General features: G+C 38.3%; 1 protein-coding gene across 1 annotated transcript; it reads right to left on the bottom strand.

Moving 5' to 3' along the window:
• Positions 1-336: 336 nt before the first annotated feature.
• LOC112968129 (vesicular inhibitory amino acid transporter-like) lies at positions 337-5,568 on the bottom strand. Its single transcript, XM_026070006.1, is given in 2 exon segments — positions 337-1,488; positions 5,536-5,568. Coding segments are annotated over 2 exon segments (1,185 nt in total).
• Between the last annotated feature and the right edge of the window lie 18,344 nt (positions 5,569-23,912).

A 23,912-nucleotide genomic window follows, 5' to 3' on the forward strand; every position in this document is an offset into this window, starting at 1 on the left:
AATCAGTGAAACCACGTGCAGGAATCATTTTATGACGTGCATGTCATGTATGAACAAAAATACATAGGATTAGTTTTCATTTATTTTCATTCCAAACCATCTCAAACACTTTCCTTTCTGTCAACATTTTTCATAGGGGACATTTCATACATTTTGTGTATAGGGTAATTTTTTCAATTTGTTTACAGTCACATACTTTTACAAGCTGAAGCCCTGATCCTGCAAACTTTTAAGCATATGCTTAATTTTACCTGCTGGCACAATCTCTTCTGTATTGGATTACTGCTTAAAAGTGTTTGTAAGATTAGGGCCTTAACTGGCTTTCAGGCAAACTTTTTACCCTCCGCCAGATACTTCAAGCAGCCCTTTTATTGAGCAAACTATGCCTGCAAGACTACAAGGGAAACCCAAAATAAAAACAGAAATATCTGCACATTTCTCTAAGAAGGCTAACTTCTTCCATTTCAGTTTTAAGTGGAAGAGAGAAGGAAGAAGAAAAGTCATAGCAACACCTGTTACACTGCCTGTTAAACCCATCAACAGGGCAAAATGTGGTACGAACATAGCCATCAGCAGAGTTAACAGGAGAAGGGAGCATCTTACACCCAGAGCAAATGGTGGAGATCTGTAACTGGGATGGTTGCCTCTAGAAACACAAGTATACGCAATTTCTGTGGCTGCAAAAAATGGCGGTGGGTAAGAAAGAAGCGCCTTGGTTAAGAGGCACAAATTCACTAGGGTTTGCAGAAATGATGGCAGGTTGTCAGTAGTCACTTCCTTTGTCTCTTCACCCCAGGTCAAGAACGCAGTCAGTGCAAAGGCTGATTTCAAGACACAAGAGAAAAAGTGAGTCCAGTTCAGCATACATCTAAATTCCCCTGGGTTTTTCATGTTACCTTCAAGTGCGGGAAGAAATATTTGCGAAGTATAACTAAAAATGATCACACCCACAGAGACCAAGAAGTCCTCAAACTCAATGGAGAGTCTGAATTTTGCCCAGGACCACTGATGTGTTTTTGTCAGACAGTAAGTCATCACCACAAGGATGATAATGAAATGGACCAAGGAGCAAAGCTGGCTGAGTTTGGAAACAATGTTGAGAGTCTTGATAAATACACAGGGTAGCAGTGTAACAAATGCAATTACAGACCAAGTTTTCTCAGTTACTGGTACTTATGGGAAACTATGTGACAGCAAGTTCCCACTAACAACCAGATACAAAATACATGTCATGATCAGTTCCATCATTTGCGTCACATTGACAACTATACCACCTAGCTTGGGAAATAGCTTTTTGCAGCAGGCATTAGCAATGTCTTCCTATGTGTCTCTCACTCCTTTGAGCTGCCTGTCTTCATTTTCTTCATACAGGCAAGCRATTAGGATTTTGCCTGTATAACAGCATAACGCTGCAGCCAAGATAATAAGAAACAGGCCACTGTATCCACTGTGGAGAAAAGCATATGGCAGTCCTAGAACAAAAATTCCCTAAAGAGGAAAAAGAGAAAGAAAAGATAGCACAAAATCCCTGAGGCAAAATGTTTACTAGAAGCCACATTCCCAAACCTGCCCTCCATTGAGCATTACTTCCACCTAACTGCATGGTGGAAGCACTGTTACATTTAGCTGTCTAAGTGAATAACAATCATGAGAAATGTGTTTATTTATGATAAATGAAGTTATCAGCAAGAATAACTGCTTCTACTGACACACAGGTAATGATAAGCTAAGAAAGACAGAATGTGAGCAAATAATAGAGTCAGGTTCCTAGTTAATATTTAACGCTGATGGGATTAGAAGCACATTTTAGAAGGCTCATAGGTAGTTATTCAGTCAACATGCATATTAATGAAACAGATTCAATAACAATAAAATTAAGCAGCTGTAGCATCATCTCTTTAAGTTTCTTTCAAACTAAAAATAACACTGTAGGTAGATCCAATAATGACAATTCTCTTCAATCTAAAAATTGTGGAGGGTCACTGTTAACAGATGTCTGGAAAGAAAATGGCATTAGAGTGGCATCAGAGTTTGACTGTGTTTCTTCTGTGGCTTCTGTATAGCTCATGCAGCTTTTGCTCCTGTTAAGTCCATTGTTAAAGCAATTGTTCTCACAGTTGAGATTCTAGAATGCATGAAACTATTAGGTGTTTAAAAATATACATGAAATATATAGACATACTTTTCTCTAAACAGTTTCCGAAAAGAACAAAATTATATTTGTTTTATCCAGTAAAAAACAACATTTTAGTTTCACAGAACACTGTGCATATTCCTTTCTCTTTTTTTCTCTTTCCTCTTTCTATATTTAAGGACAAATGATACTTTTGTTGTGGTTTAATTTCCATCATCACAAAACCAACAAAACTCTTGAATGATAGTCATTCATAAAAATTCATGGAAAAGAAGCTTCAGTGACATTTCTCTTTTTATGTTACAAAGTTCAAATTAAACAATACACATTAGACAGACTCTGGTCGGGAGCTTTTTGTTCTTGACAACTGAGGAAAAATAGGGAGGAAACAATATACAGTTAACTAGCTTTACAGAAGTTTTTACTCTGTTATTYCTTATGGCATTGATGGCATGAGGAAATATGAGTATTCCTGCACTCTATTTGCTATTCTGTCCTAACAGGATTTGATTTGGATCAATCCCATCTTAACTCTATTTCTGACCAAACCTTAGCAACCCCATTTTGCTCTGCAAAACATGTGAATCCCCAGCAGATTTAGGCCTGCTCAGAGAAGGCAGTCAGCTCCGCTGTGTTATTCCTGTGACCCTGTTTTGTGCCACTTGGTGACTCAAAACCAATAAGATCTTCCCAGAGTGCTAAATTCCACTGAGGGATTACCCAAGGAAGAGGAACATGACACATTTTCAAATGAAGTCCTTGCTATTGCACACTAAACATCAGTGCTTTTCCTAACATTGCCCAATTAAAAGCCAGGTATCTAGTCTAAACTGCTAGTGAAGGCTCCCTTCACAGTAACTGGAAATAACCTTGGGAGAGCAGCTCATCTCACCTAGTATGAAATGGCTGAAGTTTGTTGAGATAAATCCTGTCCTATGGACTTACCTTTAGACAGAGGAGGAGTTCTGGGGTGTACAATTACTTTTTTTGTGACAGTGCTTATAGGCTCACAGCCTTAAGTTTTAGGGCCCATGAAAAATATCTTCTGTATTTTTCACGCCGGGCGTGAGCCCTCCACCCTCCTTGAGAGGAGCGACCTGCTCTTCCCCTCTCATTTCCTGAGTGGATAGTGCCACAGATAGATTTCAGGAGCCAAAGCAGAGGAGGTGTGCTTAAGGGCCTGAATCTTAGTTTCAGACTTATCCAGCTGCAATCCTGGACACGAGGCCATGCAGGGGCACATGCTTCAGTCATGCTTCTGTCTTTGGCATTTTCTATCAGCTGGCTTGGATTTTATACATAACATGCTAGCTTCTGGGAAACCCAGTCTGGAGCTCAGCTCTCCCGGAGATCATCAGGAAGGCAGGTGCCTCTCTCAGCTTCGAAGTGTCTGTATCTGGCATCCCACTGGGAAGTGATACAAGCACTCCAAGGCCAAGGGTTCTGAAGAGGGACAATTTTTCAAACACTAAATAATAATCAATGTGTGAAAGGTATTCTCCTTATCTTCCGGCCACAAAGTAAACATCCCTGTAAGGCAGATTGTGGGATGAGCATCAAACAGAAGAGGAAGATCAGAAGGCCTAATTAGAGCAGGAGTTCTCTCTAAATCAATGAGAAAATTAGAGTGCTCATCATATCTACCAGTGCCATTGGCTGTATTACCAGGCTTCAGTCTAGATACTGATATCTTCAGCATTTAGCTGAGTTAAAGCTGGAAGAATTGTGTTAAATAAATGTCTTAGCATTATCTCCTTTAAAAAGGTCTGTGCCTGTGTGCACTGTAACAGAAGTACATCAGTTATTATTACTGATGTAATAATCAAGTTATTGAATACACACCTTTTTGTTTTTTTTTTTAAATGACTTCATTTACAGCAGTGTTTCTGTATAAGCCACAGGTGCTATTTCATTTAGGAGCTGCAACATTCTGCTATGTGATTTGTGGTACTTCAGTCACCCAAATCTCCCTATTTCACATAGTCATGGCTTAACCCATTCTAATACAGACCTTGTGACCCAATTAGCTTAGCAATTCAATTAGCTTTTCTTTTGTGTATAAAATTTACCAAAGTGTTCAAAATTCTACTGTTTCTGTCATCTCACAATCTACTTTCTTAAAAAGACTCTATATCTGGCTGTATCCAGACCACAGGTAGCACATGCATAACAGCAGCTTTTGATATCATGCCATTTTTAATCATGACTTTCACTCAGTGGCTCAAGTTAGGCACTTGACTAAAGAACAAAATGTGTTTTCTTTCCTATGAAATCAATTCTTGGAGAACATTTACACAACAGATTGAGTTTAAAAGCATCATAAATAAACCAGGTTTATGAAAAAATCAGAGCCATCTTCCATATTTACATATGAACAATGATGTTTTCTTGGTTCCCGCAATTTGTGGCAAGCTTATCTCCTTTGTTCCATATTCATAGCATTATTATTTTGGCCCCTAACCTGCATTTGGGAGTTCAAACGGTGTCTGCTGACCTGAAGGGTGACTGTATAATTAAACTGCAGGTAAGTGTCAGCACAGGCCTTACCCACACAACAGCTTCTCCCCTGCTGAATTTAGTCCATTAATGTTGATATGACTAGTCTCATCCTAGACCAAAGCATAAGTCTTTCAGAGGCGTTATCACTTTTGACAGCCATTTACACTCCTTCCCATAGGTGTCTTGCTTAATTGTTAATTTAATCAGACCATAACATAACTCTAACCTCTAACATCTCCTTGCAGTTTGTTTATATCAAATAATTTTCATATAGTTCCTAATCAGACCACAGGATGATCGAGGGTTTTTTTTGCATTTTCTGAACTCAGACCTTATTAAACAAAACAGTTTTAGCATTATCAATTCTTTCTTAAAATTATCCATCAGTGATTGCCAACTTCAAATCACTCAGAGTGAGTTTAGAGATTATAACTGAAAGCTTAAACTGAACCTTTCTACAGAAGCCGTAGGTTTACCTTTCCCCTGATGTTTCTGACATCTTTTTCCCAGAGTTTGTGAACAATAGCTGGTGAGATTTGTGTAGGGGACTTACCGTTTCTTTTTCCTTCAGCTTTGAGTTAATAATGGAAAACAAACATTGTGAGCATAACTGGTTTTGCAGGTTGTTGATTCAGAGCATGGTTAGTAGACAGAAATGGGAGAACCCTGAACATGCCCACGTGGTATGCGGTGTATATGCAGCAAAATGACAGGGCTCTTGCTGCTTTGTCGGTGATGGTTTTTTCCATAAAGAGAAAAAAAAAATGGTTTCATGTAGCAGCTCATTGCCAGCTTTCTACAAAAGAGCCAAAAAAAGTTAGTGATGGCCATGAGAGCCAAAAGAACGCAAGATCATTTGTCAGACTTCCAAAGCCATCTCAGATTTAATCTTCTGTTCTTACCTCTCCAAAAGCAATGCTTTCTGCTAGGACCATTTCCTGCACGTCATCAAGTTTAAATAGCTTAGTTTCAGAGAAGCAAATATCTTTAGTAAGCACTTATTTTACTGTCAATGTCATACAGCAGCACAAACGGTGAGCCATGTTCCCTGATTTAAAGCTGCTCAGCAACCTGAGAACATTGCTTAGAGTAACTTATTTATGGAAAATTCCTCCTCCATAAAGAAATGCTTGCATGGTGTAGCATTGCTGAAAATGACTTTTGTGCGCCTCTCATGAGGAGTGAGTGTAAAGAGAAGGTAGCTGGAACGTGTCAACACTTCACTGATTCTTTGCTACTGGGACAAGGACATAGGTAATGCCTACACTGCATATTTGGTCCAGCCAGGCCCCAGCGCTTCCTCTTAGTGAGTCTTCTGACGGTCTAATCTTGTGCCCAAATAATGACACAGCCAGCTTTAGTTGTGAGGCAGCAATGAAAAATGTGGGGCAAAAGGAGCAACTTCTTAAACTGCCTCCCAGCTGTTGGTTTTAGTGTCTTGTCTGGGAGGTGTGCCTGTGTGAGTGGGTTTATTTTCACTCTGTTCTAGTGCAAACTCAAATAAGTTAGCTCTAAGTGGGCTGTTTAAAGGTGACCTGTTTATAAAATTGAATAGCACAGAGAAGGAGCACTCATGCAGCCGGATACAGTGGAGAAGTGGGTTTTGAAGTAGTCTTCTAGCACGGCTCAGCTTGAGTGGCCGTGTTATTTGCCAGCCCTCCATCCTCCCTGCCTAAGGGTGGCCCCAAGCTCACCCAGTGGCTGAGTCTTCTTTGACTCTTCTCTCCCATGAGGACTGCAAGACTTGGGGATTTTCACCTTAGGTTGAGGGTGCAGCAGAGGGGGGTCACCAGCCTACATTGCCAATACATGCACTGAGGTAGAGGGCCACATCAAACATGCAGAGTGGACACAGCCATAGGCAACCAGGCCTAGAAAGAAGAAACCCCCGAGGGCTGAACYGGTGATTAGCCTGTGAAGAAGTGGCAAGGACAAGAGAGGAAAGGGTATGTGAGAAAATGTCAGTCCTAGCTAGAAGCTGTTAGCCTTGTCAGAACATTCCCAAGCAGAAGCAGCCAGCTRTCACAGCTGCCACCAGAAATTACTGGTCCACCTACAATACAAAACAAGCAGAGCAGAATCTCCAAAACTGTCCGGATGTCAATCAAAAAAAAATCAAGATCAAGTACTTTGCTCTGAAAGTTCCTACTCTGACAGATTTACAACTGCACATTAAGACTTCTCTTGCATTTGCCAACAGTGTGACTGCAATATTTGGACTACATGGGAGTGTTTCCTATACCTGCACTAGGTGGCTGGCTGCTTGATTAAAAAGACCAGACATTTGGATCTATGTAAAATGCAAAAAGGGAGCATGTAACAGCAATTTTTACTATCAGATGACTTTTTGACAGTGTTTCATCTCAGGGCAAGCACTTCCCCAAGGAATGTAATGTGTTTAGAGGAATACATAAATAAACACAGGCAAGCACTTTGACAAAATATCAAATTCCTTACTGTTCAGTTTTAAGAAGTTTTTTTTAACACACACCAAAGGCTTCTTCTTATAGGCATTTTAGCCTGAAATATAACACTTCTAAAAACAAAGTGGGATACATAATCAAAAGGTAATTAAAAAGTAGAGAAGACCAAATCATAGTCACAGAGCTGGGATGTGCTAAAAGACAATTAAATAAAATGAAGTAAAAATCAATACTGGGAAAAGAAGAGGGAGAGAGATAAAAGATTTTGCCTTAAGACTTAATAAATTAAGAAATGAAGAAGAACCTAACTGAAAATTATTCAATTAGTAGCAGCTCTCCCATATGCAGAATACATGCTAATATGCCAGAGTGCCGGATTCACTCTGATCACCTTCCTCACCATCTGTAATTACTCCACTGGAATGGTTCATTTAAGTCTATATTCCCAAGTAGATATTTGATTCCCTGCATGAACTTGGGTTAGGCATAGAACCTATTTAAGAAAAATTCCTCCCTGGATCTTCTTGGAAGAACAGGGAGATAAATTTGAGAACTCTGCTTTTCAGTACACTTTAACAAAATGCTCATTTATGTTGTTTAGCATTTATTGTCATTTAACGTGTATTATTTTCCAAAACTGATACAAGCATATGTTGCTGTGATATTTATATGAAGATACAACTTTATTAGAACCAGATCTATGTTCATAAAYACAGTAAATCCCTTAATCTAATGCCATTATAACAGACCTGCTTGCAGAGGTCCATACTGTCTTTCTTTTTTCATCCACCACTGTGATTAACAGTGATTTTGTATCTATTTCCAGATCACTGTTGACAATATTGTATAATACTGGACAAGACACCATTTAACCTACTAGATATCCTACCAACCCTACCATAGGTTCCTTTCTTTGACACTGAATACTCATTGATAGTTACATTTGGGGGATCTGTCATTTATGCAGTTGTTAATCCATTTAAGATGTATTTTATTGTTGCACTAATTTTTAAATCAGAATGTTGTGTATTAATGCGTCAAAATTCCTTTTAAAAGTCTAAATATCTTAGTTATCTTTCACTGCCTATATTACAATCTCATCAAAGAATTATATCAAGTGGTTTAATAAGGACTCTAAGGACTCTTTCTACAAAACCATAATGATTGAAGTTAATTATATTGCTACCTTTTCACTCTGTATCAATTAAATCCCATAGTAACAATTACATTATTTTGCCCAGAATTGTTGACAGGTTTAACTACTCTGGGTTTAACTGGCTTTTAAAATACTGGAACGATATCAACAATCTTCTGAAACTTCCAAAATATAACAGCAATTGAAAAAGGGTATTATCAGGCTAGGTATATCTTTAGCGAGGTCTCCTTGGTCTCCCAAGTGCAAGCTTTCCATGCATTCTGCTTTCAAAATGCTAATGTGATACATTTTAACCTCCATGTTAGTTACTAACTGTAGACATCTAACAGCTAATTGGCCAAGTCTAAACTAGTCATCTAAACTTCCTCTATAGACTGTAAGAAAAAACAGGCACCTCCACTTATGACTTACACCTATCTTAAGACAGATGGGAAGCTGAGCTGAGATGAATTTCCTACTAGAGATGCCTTTATTTGCTTCCTGGGCAATAGATGGAGTGTAGACAAACAGCTTAGAAATTCAGAGAATTAACTTTCAAATGTCTTATGTGAAATAGCAGGATGCCCATCCTGGGAAATTATAAAGTGGCTGACTATTCTGCTGTGTTATGAGCATATCAGCCTGATTCTCTCCCAAAACAAAATACTAATGAAGAGTGGCATCTTTTTTTTACAGTTATGAACAATTTTAGAACCTGCCTCTACTGCTAATGTAGGAAATCAGTGTAGCAAAACTCAGTGTGTTATCTTATGGAAGGTGCTCTTATATTACAAAATCTCTAAGTTGATTTTACCCACTTACACACTCATGCCCATATACATGTCAGCTCCAAGGCGTGTGTGTTCTGGTGGTCTGGCTGAGACCGCTTGGGTGCAACAAGGAGAATGGGGTGTCAGCTGCTGAGTCCTTACTGTGTCTTGAGTTCTTCTTGACTGGTGACAACAAACAGATTTTGGACTTACCTTTCATACCCTTTTGGAGTGGGTGCTGTTTTGGATCTTTTGCCTCATTTTTTTTTCTCACCCCCTCATAAGCCTTAGGCAAAATTCCTGAATTTCAAAGCTCGATTGTGTTCCTTACCTGGATATTTTATAGGTACAGTCCTGTTTTTAGCACCTATCTTTAGGTCACTTTCCTTACCTCTCCATTTGAATGAAATTACTTATATGATGCTCTGTAGCTGTTAAGGCATACCTTCCCTTTTAACCTTGTTCTGCTGTTTCTTCTGGTGCTTTTACACTTACATACTCAGTTACATATACAGATGCACATTTCCATTCAAACTTAATTCATATCAATATTAATATTTGTGTTTCAAAATTTTACACTAAGCCTATTCAATTTTTCCTAATTCTTGAAAATTCTTTTCTTATTGTCCTAAGCCCTGGTAGACGCATTTTTTTCCTAGTGACTTTGGTCTCCTGTATCTCTTTGCTATGCTTCATAATTTATAATTTACATTGATTGCTCTCACCCTCCCTTTCTCACCTTGTTTTTTTATACATATATACACTTACAGAGAGAGAGAGAGAGAGAGAGAGGGAGAGAGAGAGAGTTTTAATTGATACATTCACATCAAACCTGAGCTAGGAGGGGTTTTAACATGTAACATTACTATTTCTTAATTGTGAGATGAGACTTCTGGACATCTCATAAGTTCTTGTTAAACAACTTTCAAATTTCTTTCACAAATTGCTGTATTTGTTCTTCCTAATCAATTATCCCTCATAATTTTCTCAGGTTTGTAAAATTCACTCTTTTGAGGTACCGAGTATATGTATTTTACTGTCCTCTGTTTTCCCATAATGAATATAATCAGATCCACTGATCTGTTCATCTTTATTCAACATAATGAGGCTCAAAATAGATTTACCTTATGTTAGGTTCAATATCTTTTGTGTTAGATAATTATCATCTATCATTTTTAGAACCTTTAATGATATTTTACTACAGACTGCATACGACCTCCAGCACGTCTTCAAGATTGAAGTCTCCAAGAACAATAGAGTTTGTCTTTACACAATAGCTTTAACACAGATAACCATCTCTTTAAAGTAGAGTGCCACCCTCACTTCTTTTACCTACTCTTTTTTTTAAATGTTTTATCTAACTATTTTAAAATTCCAGTCACATAAATCATGCCACCATGTATCTGCAATACCAATTATATCCTATTTCTTTTCATCAGTGAGAACTTCCAGTTTCTCTAAYTAGCTACCATGACTCCTGGCACTGTGCTATAGACACCTGGAAAATAATTCATCTGCTTGTCCCCTCACTTCAGTTTGTTCACAGCTCATCTGATTTTGAATTTGAAAATACTACAAGCAGTTCTGAGGAAAACTTCAAATATTGTCCATGGCCTGTATGACCTTAGTGGCAGATCCATCTCCTTTAATGTCAGTGAAAAGTCTTCCTTTAACTACAAGGATGGTTGAATTAGGCCCCAACAATCTTATTTTTCCTGATTTTTCTTATTCTTTCTCTCTGCCAACGCCACTCTCTTTTTTGCTGCAGGGAGGGAAGTGGCTAAGGTATTTATTCYGTGATTAATGCCTGCAATCTCTTATACACTGAGAGAAACTTCAGAAGTGTTGATGTGTCAGTCCCTCAGGTCCTGTAAACAGATCCAGACTGTGATAAGGCAGATGATAGACTGCTCAGGAGATGCCATGATAAGACAAGTGAATGAAGGAAGTTGCCCAGTCTGAACTGCAAAACATATGTGTCCATTTAGCTGATAGAGACACTGATTTTTTTCTTCTGTTAGTGGCCAGATTATTCTCAAGAATCTCCTAAAGATTAAGCAAGGGAACGGAGGAAAGCAAATGTCTCAATGAAAAAGGAATGGCTGCTATTGAGTGTGACAGCTGATCCCCTTGGTTTTGCTATTGGTTTAAATATTTGTTTTAAAACTGAAACAATATGCTCAATGCGTAATGCAGCATGATTTAATGGAAATTGTTAGTTTGCATAAATTCACAATTGTCTGCAAGAATGCACTGAATCACACAAAGCAAATCTCCCAAGCAAATTAAGAAAATTTATTATTTCCCTTGGTCCCAAAGGAGAAAGCAGGCTTAGCTAAAAGAATGAGGGGTTTTTATTATGTGTTATGTAGAATAGAGGCAAAAGAGAAAGAATTAAGCAAGTCAAATCTAAAACAAACACCATTTTTGAAAGTTAGTTGTGGCCAGCAATGTTGACTCGCTGGCTGCTTACCTAATTCTCATTTCATAGCTCAGCACTGATTCTCAGGTTTTACCTGAAGGTAGGCGGGCACTCGAATCACCCAGTACAATGACATGGGAATGGACTTCCATGAAAAAGTGGCCCAAAGAGCTTTAAGCGAGGGAGACAGGGGACTGGGGCAGACTCTGGAAGCAAGGCAAAGCTGTAGGGAGCAATATAACTTTATTTGAGAGTGCACTGACATACCAAAAAGGTGGGAGAACCCATTTGGCTTGTTAGGAGTTTTTCTTGAATGCTCTCTATATGGGGGAGGCCACAGATCTTGTAACTCTGAAAAAGTAAGGCTGAAAAAAAAAGGATTCTGCAGAGACCTTTGCATTGGAACAAATCTTATCTAGATCTGAGAGGTAAAAAGGAAGCTAGGTTATATCTTCTTGAAGCTGGGTTATATCTTCTGGATGCAAAATAAAGGGTGGCTGAATAATTCCCTGGCTGACATTATCCTCTTCTTTTCTCACACAGACCCAACCAGCAATTCCAGGTGGACTCTTACTCAACTATTAGGACTCCTCCAGCTGGGCATATAAAGGGGAAAYGTGTCTTCTTACAGCACTGCCTGGGCAGAATATAGTTAATAGTCCAGATGAAAGACATAAGTAATGGTATACTATTATTTTTGTGTCTATGAACCAGTAAACTGATATGGAGTATTAKAGCATATTCTTCTCGAAAATGTGAGAAAAGATCCTGTCTTACAATTAGTCTGGGTATAGACAGCAAATCTCTACTGCTTTTACTCTCTCCACCTTAATTAAACTTCAATGACACCCCCTGAGAGTTCTACCTTTAGAATAAAAGAAACAGCAACTGATTTTACTGGTGACATTTTATCATACACAGATACAGATAAAGTTGAGATTGTAAATGAATTCCCATAATGGAGGTGTCCCTCTCCTATAATGACATAAAAGATCACAACATTCTTAAAATCCAGCAAAGTTGATTAATTCACCTAATTTCAAGTAGATTAGACAAAAAATCTCCAATTAAGATAGTCTATATAAAGAGAAAAATTAAAGATAAGAAAAGAAATGTGACTGAGTTGTCTGGCATCCTGAGTAATGTATGTAGCAAAACCAAAGTTATTTAATCTCTCCTTTTGGAAGTGACTAATTTTTAAATTTGTAATATTGTGATACATTGTGAGGCCAGACATATGGCATATCAAATGCACGCTGAAGACTTCTTTGTAAGGTCTCTAGATGTAACATACTTAAAGTATTGTTACTTTGAGGTGATCTTTCTCATTACACATGCACAGACTGTGACACAGTAGTCTTGAGCTTTACTGGCCCATGAATAAAAGTACTGGAGTCGTAAAGTAAGTCATTCCTTTTCTGTGTTTGCATTTCTTGCTTCCTTGCTTCCTTCTTTCCTTCCTTCCTTCATTTTATTGGTCTGCAGCAACACTGGAAAGCCTTGGGGTAAGATGCTGTTTGGAAACAACAGCTGAGGATATCAGGATTAACAAACGGGGGACTGATTATTCTTGGCCATTGGCAAAGGTCTAAGGATTATTTTTATACAGATAAAAATACAAACATGTCTTTCATTACTAAAAAGAAGTTAGGTTAGTAATTTCTGTAAAAGTAGTGACATCATATTTGAGAAATTTATTTTAAGACTGCATTTTGCTTTTGTTGCCTTCTCCTAAATAACTTTTGTTTTCTCACATTCAATTTTTAGGCAAAAACCCAGTTTATTTGGGGGTGAAAGTCCCAGAATTTAGGTGAAAACCCAGGGAAAAGTGACTACTATTTTTTTGTCTGGTCCCCAAAGAAATGATTGCCTCTTAGTGACCACGAATGGGATTCATCTCACCAAATTTTTGCTATATCTAAAACACAGACATTTAATCAATGAATACACACAGTCACAGAAAAGACATGCATGACAAATTTACCTTGCTCTAATACACACTTAATTAGGAATGGAATTCCTACCTTTATCTATTAAATATAGCAAAAAGTAAAGCTAATCTGCTAGCTCCAGAGAGGATGGACAGAAACAGTCATCACCAGAGGGACTATTCATTCCAGTCGTGTAGGACACATTTCTAGGATTGGGGAATCTCTGTCAGAGGTGCCTATTTCTCTATATCATCTATAGAGTGAGATGTATTCCTATGTGAAGGCCATGGAAGACGAGACTGTGAGGTGGCTGGGAAGAGCAGAGGAAGAGCAGGAAGCTGGATATCCTGGGAACATGACTGCACCGGGGCAGGCGAGAATGGGGGAAAAGATGTCACTAGATAAACTAAGGCATACTAGAATATGGTTGGGAACAGTATGAGGTAGCAACAAGGGGAAGGAGAATATGATGGGTAAGAAGCTGTGAGGAAAAATGCCTGAATATGAGAAATATGTAACTGTAGGCAAAAGACAGGAGTCAGTAGGATGCCAGAGGGAAAGTATGAAATATGCAGCTGATTATCCATTCTGATTAGGAGAAGAAACCTTCAGGGATGGGATGGCAGCTCCTCACAATTTAGGAGATAGCACTGAGAGTCTCTGAAATCCAAACCAAGCAGCAGAGGGAAGTATACAGTTTTGTGCAGGTATTTTATTTTTAACTTGAGGTGACAACAATAAAAAACACAAAAGGAAAAGAACTGAGAGCAGCTGGTTTCCCAGAAAAAGTAAAAAAAGTCAGCAGGCAAAAGCAAAAGCTACAAGAGCAGGAGTGGAGAACTCATTTTAGACTCCAGATCCCAATTAAAGCTCAGAAGATTTTTAAGTCCCTTAAGGGAAAGTGGCTGGGGAGATGTCATTTGGAGCTGAAGAGATCATGCAGACAAAGAGAACTGTTTTAAAATGTAGCGAGATAGAATAGACCTTAGTGCCAGCTTGCAAATACGGCACAGACAGTAAAATGAGGGAATTAACAATCATTTCAAGAGAAAAATAAAATAACATTCTTGCATCATATACTTCTTTTATCCATATTTACTTTTCTTTGAGCTTCAGGGGAATTATTCATAACTTCTTAAATACTCAGATTTAATAAGATATAATCAAAGTTGAGTGTTTTTTAAAACAAAAAAAAAACCCCTGTGCTTATGAGGGAGGAACCAGCCTGAACTAAACATGTTTCTGGAGGGGAAAACCAAGCAATAATAAAAAAACCTGTCATGAATGGAAATACCCATGTACTGTAAAAGCAAAGGTTGAAGCTACCCCTGCTACTGATATCATAAAATCTCAGAAAATGCTTGCTCTAGGGACTTACAAAGCATAATCTGTTGGTGCTGTTATTTGTCTCAATTCAAGAAATGGACTGAGAGAAAATGAAACAGATAACAGAGCACGTGTGTATGAGCTGAAGCAATGTTTCCTCACTTTGACTCATATGTTTACATTTTTGAGAAGTAAATATTAAATTTGTTTTTTTTTTTTGTTAGCTATTTAGTGAACACAATATTGTACATATGGCAAAACTAGTGCCACTGGCCAAGAATACAGAGAAACATTTCCATCCAAGAAACATGGTGTGTGTGGGGAGAAGAGGGAGAATAGATGGAAATGGAAGTCGATTTCTTCTGTTTAGCTTTAGGGGCAAAACATTTTATACAGCTCACTATACTAAGACTAGGATACAATTTATCATTTTCAGTATTGTGTGTAATCAGTGTTTAGGGCTTTTTATTTTCTCAAATAGCTCCATTTGCTCATTCAGACAAAGCTTGTGCCATTTCAGTGCATCTCCTGCTGTCAAGAATTACACACATTGAAGAAAACTGTAGATTAACCATCTATGGATTGTATGGAATAAGCTTTTTCATTTGGAAAGTTTGCTACAGAAACATTTCTATTACTAATTCTGTCAGTGCATTTTAATACTTTAGACATCCTTCACTTTCAGCATTAAATGCTTTCATATGCACCTGCAGGTACTGAGGTTTGTCTTAATTTTTATTCCTTGATGAACCCTAAAGGTCACCCTTCTTTGTTATAAGAAAATTAAGTCCCTGCTGAAAATGCGCTAATGGCAGTGAAGGGATTTTATAAAAACCAGGAAAGGACTCCCTTCTGGCAAAATATTTGACTTTCCGCTGCCTATCACTCTGTTCTGGCAGCAAGATTTCTTGCTCTCTTGTGAGGAATGTTATATGTCTAAATGCTGCTTATTAAGGCAAATAAATTCTTCGAGGTTACACATCTCACAAGTTTAAAGAATTCAGACAGCAAGAAGATTCTTAAAGATGAATGATTTCCATCAGTGATAGCTGGTCACTGGTACGTGCTAGATCTTGTAGAGAGGCACAAATGTATGCACGATATCTCAGCCACTGAAGTCTGGTAAATAATTATAATAGGTGATTTGGGCTTTGCTTTGAAAAGTAACTGTCAAACATAACATCACAACAATAAAGTGAGCAGATATAATATCTAACAGATATAGAAATCCAAAGTTGCCTAATAATAGTGTTTTTAAAAAGCACATGACCTGCCATGAATTAAAAAGAGAGAAATTATGCCATCTGTTTTCATTCAACTTGTTAAAAACGCTCTTAGGGATTGATGAGACCAAAAAACATGGTAGATTTGATTTGATTTTAGCATAGAGGGAAAGTACATCAAGTCTTCCCTTCAGCTGAGGGAGCCAGAGATCCTTGTTCTGCAACAAGTCTTGGTGCATTGGGGTCTCCTGGGGAATAAAATGATGGTTGCTTTCAAGCAGCTGACAGTTACTTGATTCTATTTGGTAATATTTACTTTTTCAAAGGGTATAACTTTTACAAAAATACAACCCTTTTATCCTTGATGACATGGTTATGTCATTCTGTTGCTTGACAGCCTGGAGTTTTAAGATGGGATGCCCATTTTAATGGCAAGATATTCTAAAGATTCTCTTATGGCATTAACTTGCTGCTTTATCTCGTATTCAGCCCCTACAATGGGTTTCAATAGCAAAAAGAATCCATCCTGTGTAGCAAAAAAGAGAGGAAATTGGATCAAATGTCAGTCCGGTTTATCACAGACCACATTTAAAAAATCTTATTGTTTTGTGAAGAGTCTCTGTAAAATAGAAAACATTTTGAGGCTTACTTTCAAAATTGTTTTCATTATTGGAGCACCTAGAAATGCCAGTCCTTGATCAGAATCCCATTGTGCAGGGCACTGTGCAAGCAGAAAACAGAAAGATGGTCTCTTCTCCACAGCATTTAAAATCTAAGGATAAGATCACAGGAAACAGATACAGACAAACAAGGGAGTTATGGAAACCATGGGTCAATACTGGAAACCGTGAATCAAGAGAATAGGTAGTGGTTTTAATACACATTATAACTGTGAAGTTTGCAGCACAAGTATGTTTATGAGAGGCTCAGGGGGCAGCAAATAAATACCTTCTTATAAGTTCATGGGAATGTTTGTGTTTGAATATTTAACAATTTGGCAAAGGTAATTATAACAGGAAGAGCAGGTATCAGAGTCAGCATATACAGAAAGGTAAACGGTAGATTGTTAATGAAAAGATAAATATCTTATACTTGATAGGATGAACAAAGAGGCGCCTGCAAAGAGCTGTGAAGAAACAGCTGACAGATGGGTTATGGACCCACAGCAGCTTTTCAGGTGGGTGCGCATGGGGCAAGATTGCCAAGGCCAGGGAAGACTGTGCTACTGTGACCCAGATGGGAAATTATTAGAGCTCAGATAAGACTTTTAGCCTTGCAGATTGATAAATCAGACTGTATATTAGTGAGGCTGTACACTAAAAAAAAAGCAGAAGTTGGACATAATCTGAGCATGAGGATTCAGAAAGAGGCCTGAGTGAAAGACAAAATGAGATGACCAGCCTGAATGACAAAAAGGACAAAGATGTTCACAGATAGCAAGAAGGGTTGGGGTGGGCAGACTCTGGACAGGGGGGAGATGCTCTGCTCAACTGCACCCACTAATTGCTGAAGAGACAGGCCAGTATTGTAGGGGGGCAGGAGAGGGATCTGAACGAGCTGCTAAGTTCAACTGGCCAAGGAAAATGTGCTCCATCTTTGGCAGTGCTTCCTTCATCACACGCTCCTGTGGGCAGCGAGGGTTGGCAGCGTCTCCAGCAGCCCCCAGAGCCTGTGTCTGCGGTGGGTGACGGCCTTGGGGAGGAAGGCAGGAGGCAGACGCACAGGAGAGACCACCTCTGTTCCTTGTGTGCACAGTTATGGATAGCAGGGTAGAGCAGAGGAAGCTGGTAGTGACCCTGTGTATTAAGTTACATAATACTTTTCCTTATGAATAATTCTGGCAATTGAAAATGCAAAATAGAGTTGTGTAGAACATATGTGCTTATAGCTATCTACCTATTAATGCAAAAGCTTTTTTAGGCATTACCTCCCCCAGAGCAGACTATCTCCTCCATGGCTTGAAGCTCCTCCCAAAGATGGAAGGAAACAAAAGGAGGGAAATGGCCTGGGAAAAGACACAATGTTCGGGTTTTTGAAGTGTTACTTGCACATACCGTTTATTTTAAATATGTCATGGAGGAAATATAAACTGACACAAGCTTATGCAAATATATGTAAATGTTCATGTAAATCACACCTCTGGCAATTGGTAGGTTGTCTGTTAAGCTGTAGTAACACCATTGTTAGTAGGTGGCCTTTGAAGCCTGGCAGAGTTTATAGCTCTCGGGTGGAGATGCACTTTCACTTCATTCATGGAACTGTATTTAAGCCGACTGAGATATAAAGCAGTAGAAATACTGATGTCCCCGCTAGGGGGGGTCTGTTGGCAAGCTAAATTTGGCAGCATGCCAAAGATACTAAAAAATTCCAACTAAAASAAAGGTTCATACCATTACTGGCTGGAAGCACCATGACAAGAAGAGTTCAGCTAGTCCCTCCAACTCATCCACTGAACCAACATAAGGGTGCAGGAGCCCATTCCTTGCTCTGACAGCATCAGACTTGTCAGGAGCTCCCTCTGCCTGTAAGAGGGAGGAAGGAAGGAGGAAGCAGAAGGAAAAGAGCAGGAGGGAGCAAGCGGGAGAGGTTTAATGCCAGGCCCTGCAGCACAGAGCCTCCCTGTGTGTGTCCCTCAAGGAAACAGTGCTCTTGACTGTCACCTCCTACAGCTCAGGAAGCAGTAGCCTGCCCTGCAAGCTGAAGATTCAAAAGGCTGCTTCATATAGAAATGCTGATTGTCCATAATCTAATTTTCACTTTTGAAAACGTAATTAAAATATTCCTACTCAAAGAACATCTATATACATTCAAAGGTCAAGCAACCTTAGAAAACTGTAACTTTACCTTTGACCATGAAAGCTTTATTCATAGCCTTTATTGACAAATGAGTTGGAAAGGTGGTAGAAAATCAAGGGGTTCAAGTACTCAGCTGTGTTTGCACACTTTTCTTTATCTCTGTCCTAACAAAACTATCATTTTGTATTGAGATGTAGCAGTTACAGTGTAAGTACCAGCAAGATCCATGTTACTTGCTAGTTCATTTGTCCTTTTACATGCACAAAATTGTAGAAATTAGTACAAGCTATTTTATGCAGCAAGACTATATCCTCACACCCATAACTGCTCTAAAAGAATAATATGAATAGATTTTGCAGGCAAAAAGAATTTCAAAGTTATACAAAATGTAAACAAACAATAAAAAGCCTCTGCTTACAGGAAACACAAGTATTTGCAAATTCCATAAGATCTTCCTGACCAGACTGTGACAAACTGAACATGAAAAGCAGGAAAAGTATACTATACATTGTAATGACTTAGCTATTGTTCCTAAATTAAATACCTGCAAAATAATAGGGTGGCTCTAAAACTTAGATACTGAAATATACAGATTTCAGAAGTAATATCCAAGAAGAGTTTCAGCTAAAGTTGTTGGAAGTGATAGGTATTTGACACCTTTAAAAAACAAGTGTCAAACACCTTTTGGAAATTTAAGGTTATAAGCTGAGGTTCCTAACAGAATTATTCAGTTTTTTAAACACTATATTGTTTCTGGCTACTGTTATCAAAAGGATGGAATATTAGACAGTTTGCCTTATGTAAAAATCAGTTAAAATACATATATCTAATAAAGGTATCAGTTAAGAATAAATATATAAAAATATATCTATCTTGCAGTCACCATAATCAAGATTTTCAAATCTAAGCCTAAGTTTGCAAGTTAAATTCCATGTTTGTCGAGTATTATAGTTTAGAAGGTCTCTCTCTCTTTTGAAATCTGTGATAATTTGCTTAAAATATGTTAGTGTCATAAATTAGTTGTACATCATCACAGATAGCCAAACTACTGGGGATACTTACGGATAGGATAGAGTCACTTCTGAAGGGGAGAGAGAGAGAGAGAGAGATCTTTTGTAACTCTTTTGCAACTCAGCTACTAGGAAATGTAGCTTTGGGCTATGGTGCAGCCTAGCATAATCTAAGCACTGCTTTAACTTTCAGAGCTTTTTAATAGGTCATTTTGACATTTAGAAGACTGCAAGAATTGCAGTACTTTGACCCATTACTTCTATAGCCAATGTACTTGCTTCTGGGATGCTTGAAGAGCTAGTATGGTGTTTTCTAAACCAATTGTCCATATGTTGGGGACTGTCTGTAGATCCAGGGAACAATTTGTGGAGTGTTTATGTTATACTACAGGTCCTACTTGCTGGCAAATCTGCCACAGAGGAGCTGTGGAAAACTGATCTGCCACTCCTAAAATTTCCATAATAGTTACAGTATTATATGCTGATGTAAATCCATTCAACTCTCCCTCCATCTGTTCATCACTCGTATGATGTGACAAACAACATAAAATACAAAATCTTCAATGCAATAACTTAAATCCCATCAGAATAACCCAAATATTTCTTCCTGAAACATGGAACAATCTCTCTATATGTAGAGGTCCTGGCTTCATAACTTTTAGTGTTCCAGCTGACCAAGAGAAAAATTGATTGATATAGTGTGTTCTGTAATGAGATTTATAGGAATGGCAGTTAGTTAACTGAAAAAGGTCCCCTGCACAGGGCTTACCTGACAGATAAACAAATTTCTGTGAAGTAAATATAATCGCACTGTTGCAGGATCACGTGTTTCTTATAAAAAGCTTTAGTGATAAAAAGTAGGGTTGGGAATAGAGAGAATATATATTCTGTGAGCAGCATTCTCTGTGCTATACTCAAATGTGCATGAAAGTAAAGACATCTACTGCAGGGTCTAACCTGAAAGGAAAGGTTATATGAAGTACTGACCTATGTCCAGAATCTTTTTTTTTTTTCTTTCCCAAAAAATCCGAAGAGAAAGCCAGGGCACAAGCATTAGTTACAGAGTCTTCTTCCCTGAAGTACACCTTATGTTGTGTATAATGTAAAGGTGACATTCTATCAAAGGAAAAACAGATTTTAGATGGCTCTCGCTAGGCTCTAAGCTTTTGGGGGCTTTCTGGTTGTGGCTATAATTGTAAACGTAAGTGAAACATAAGCTTGGCCAGTACTCCAGGTGTATTTCAGCTAAAATCAAATTAACTGGCATCTCTATGTGCACCACAGAGTCCTATAGTCTTGCAATTTTACTTTGTGCTGTCCATTTTTGACCAGCTTCATTTGGAAACTTGAATTACTTGCTGCTTCTGGGTTAGCTATCAGCATCTGGCATCTCTCTATAATTCTCAATACCACCCCTTAATGAGAAATGCAGCTGTCTGTTTCCCCCAGACATACATACACTAGTTCAGGGTATGATTTAGCTTCAATGTATAATTCAAGCAAGTTACTGCTCTGGGCCTAGTCCAGGATTGACCCTTGTTCTCAAGTCTAGAAAATAAATACTTTAGATCAAGTACTGCAGTTAAGATCTAAAGGGTTATTTAGTTAAATGTGCCTAAATTATTTAAGGTTAAGGATGAGAGGATTTGTATTGTGGTATATCTAATGACCTGATGGCAAAAACATTTAGCTTTCTAAACACACAAACAGACACCTATTTGTATTTAGAAAATGCTTAAGTATTGTGTCACTGAAGCTTAATGGGCAGTGTGTTTAGGCTCTTTAAAGAGCTGTTTACCTGCCTGTCTTTAGGGTCATGCCTGCTAATTCTGCTTTTCAGTATCACTGTGCTTTCCACTTAAGTTTCTGGGAGTTGTTGATACTCAGTAAGCGCTCTAAAGATTTAATCTTTATTAGGGAGATGAAGGCAGGTAAACTCAGAGGAATCATGGTAGAAAAAATAAATATGAACCATTACATAGTCTCAGGTGATTACTACGGAGTCACAGAAATAAAGTTGAGCCGGAAGGGAACTCAGCATGGAAATATATCTATATTGGTGTATTTGAAAAAAAGATATGCCTTCATTTATGAAAACAGTAAATACTGAACTGTTGAGAAAAACTGTAATGTACAACATGCAGAATATAAATATAACAAGCATATTTATGAGCACTACTGTAATCATTATTAACTTATCACTGTCAACTTTTTATTTTTACAAATAATGCTAATTGCATTACAGTTATTCCTAGAAGCATTAGTAGTAGACAAGCATTCTACTGTGTAATTCTGATCACGGAAAAGGAAATGGCTTCTGCCACAGGTATTTCCAGTCTTTGTATAATCTGATATCTGCAAAAGACAGGAGACAAAAGATGGCTACAGACAGAACTGAGATAAAAAAGAAATAGAGAGACAAAGATGCTCAGACTAGGAGTCCATTGTTTCAGGCTGCCAACAGCTGTTATCAGGTTTTTTTTTTTTTAATATTGAGAAAAACAGAGTTTTAATTTGGGATTTGAAGGAAGACAATGTAGTATCTTTGCATCTGGTGGCTCACAGGAGCTTGCACAATTAGATAGTTATGATATGTTGCCCTTAGGTAATGGGGAAGAAAAAGAAAGACTGGTTCATCATAAGAATCTGGGCAAAAGGGGCAGGGAGAGACTGACACTCCAGAAACATTAAAAAATGTAAACTGGATACAAAATATAAAATTGATTCCTGTACATTATGTTATCAGATGCATTGAATCAAACAATACTTCTTCTTTCATACAGCATCATGTTTTCCAAATGTACAGGAAAAGATCTTCAGCTGATATAAATTGACAAGTCCATTGAATTCATAGTGTATGTATATTACATGGTGAATGCACATTGATATTGTTCATTTATATTACACTATATTTGGAAGATTATAAAAGCATTGTAATACTGAAAACACTTCAGAGCTGCCTGGTAAAGTGGCTGAGTTTTTTGCATGGTGAAACTTGTTTGTCTCCTGAGACCTGAGAGAAGTTAGACTCTCTATGGTGAGATTACAGGTATGACGAGATGAACTTTACAGATCTGCTTGCTTTCCCTATTCCTTTCTCTCTTTCTTGTTTTTTCTTCCTTTTTGTGATCCTTCATCCTTGTGTACCCCTTCATGATACTGTAGACTGAGACACTTTTCTTGCTTCGGCCTTCATGGTCAAACATTCTCCCTACCATTTGCCACAATGGTAATTTTGGGGGGAACAGGATTTGCTTCTAAACCTGCCCCCTAGGATGGTCAGACTATTGTACCCAACAGAAAGGGATAAACTCAATTGAAAGAGCAATGGAGGAGTGGGAAAAACAAAAGGAGTCCTCTTCCTCAGGGTGGAATTGGTTCACTTCATGGCTACCAAACCTAACCTGGTTAAAAGAATTGTTTATAATAATTAAAGCCATAGTTGTGGTATGCATATTGTGCTGTATTATGATCCAATGTCTATCTTTAATTACGTTATGTTGTACCCAATTGTGTGTACCTGAAAGTCGAAAGTATTATCAGAATTATGCAATCTAGGTGAGACTCCCAAAGAAATCATACTTTGGAAGTCTCAAAGGAGGGAACTGTTACCAAAGGCCCCAGGCAGGAAAGAGTCTCAAAAGTGGGGGAGATATTGTGGGAACTGTTACCAGCTCGGACAAGAAGTCTCAACAGGAGCCTCAGACAAACGTACCCAAGGACACAGGTGCAGCTGCGACCCATACATCCTGAGAAAGTACAGATAAACCAGCAGAAGCCAGTTGGAGCCAAGATTAGGACTGAGACAGTTTTTCTCAAACAAGGAAGCAGGCCAAGTTGAGACCATGTATGGAAAACTAGAGCAAAGTTCATGGCAAGACGCTGAGTGACACCTCTTCTGACACCACCAGAGACCACCAGAGACCCCCACAGAAGACCCCCAGAGACTCAGACCGCATGCGTAATGATTATGTAAATGTAGTAATTAGTTCTAGGAAATAGAATGAATATGTATAATCATTCCTGGAAATTTAATGCATATGTATATGATAGAGCAATATAAACTTTAGRTGATGYGACACATGGTGTGCACGTTGGGTGGAGCTATCCCCCGTGTACCCAGCGCCCTAATAAAGAGAATGCCTGCTTCTTAATGCTACATTGGTGTTAAGGAGTTTTTCTCCCGATTTCGGTGACACTACTGTACAAGTTATTGCAGAATTTGGGGCCTTTTACTGCTAGA

The sequence above is a fragment of the Apteryx rowi genome, unplaced genomic scaffold, assembly GCF_003343035.1.
Source record: "Apteryx rowi isolate R43461 unplaced genomic scaffold, aptRow1 scaffold_301, whole genome shotgun sequence".
In the NCBI taxonomy this organism is placed as follows: domain Eukaryota; kingdom Metazoa; phylum Chordata; class Aves; order Apterygiformes; family Apterygidae; genus Apteryx; species Apteryx rowi.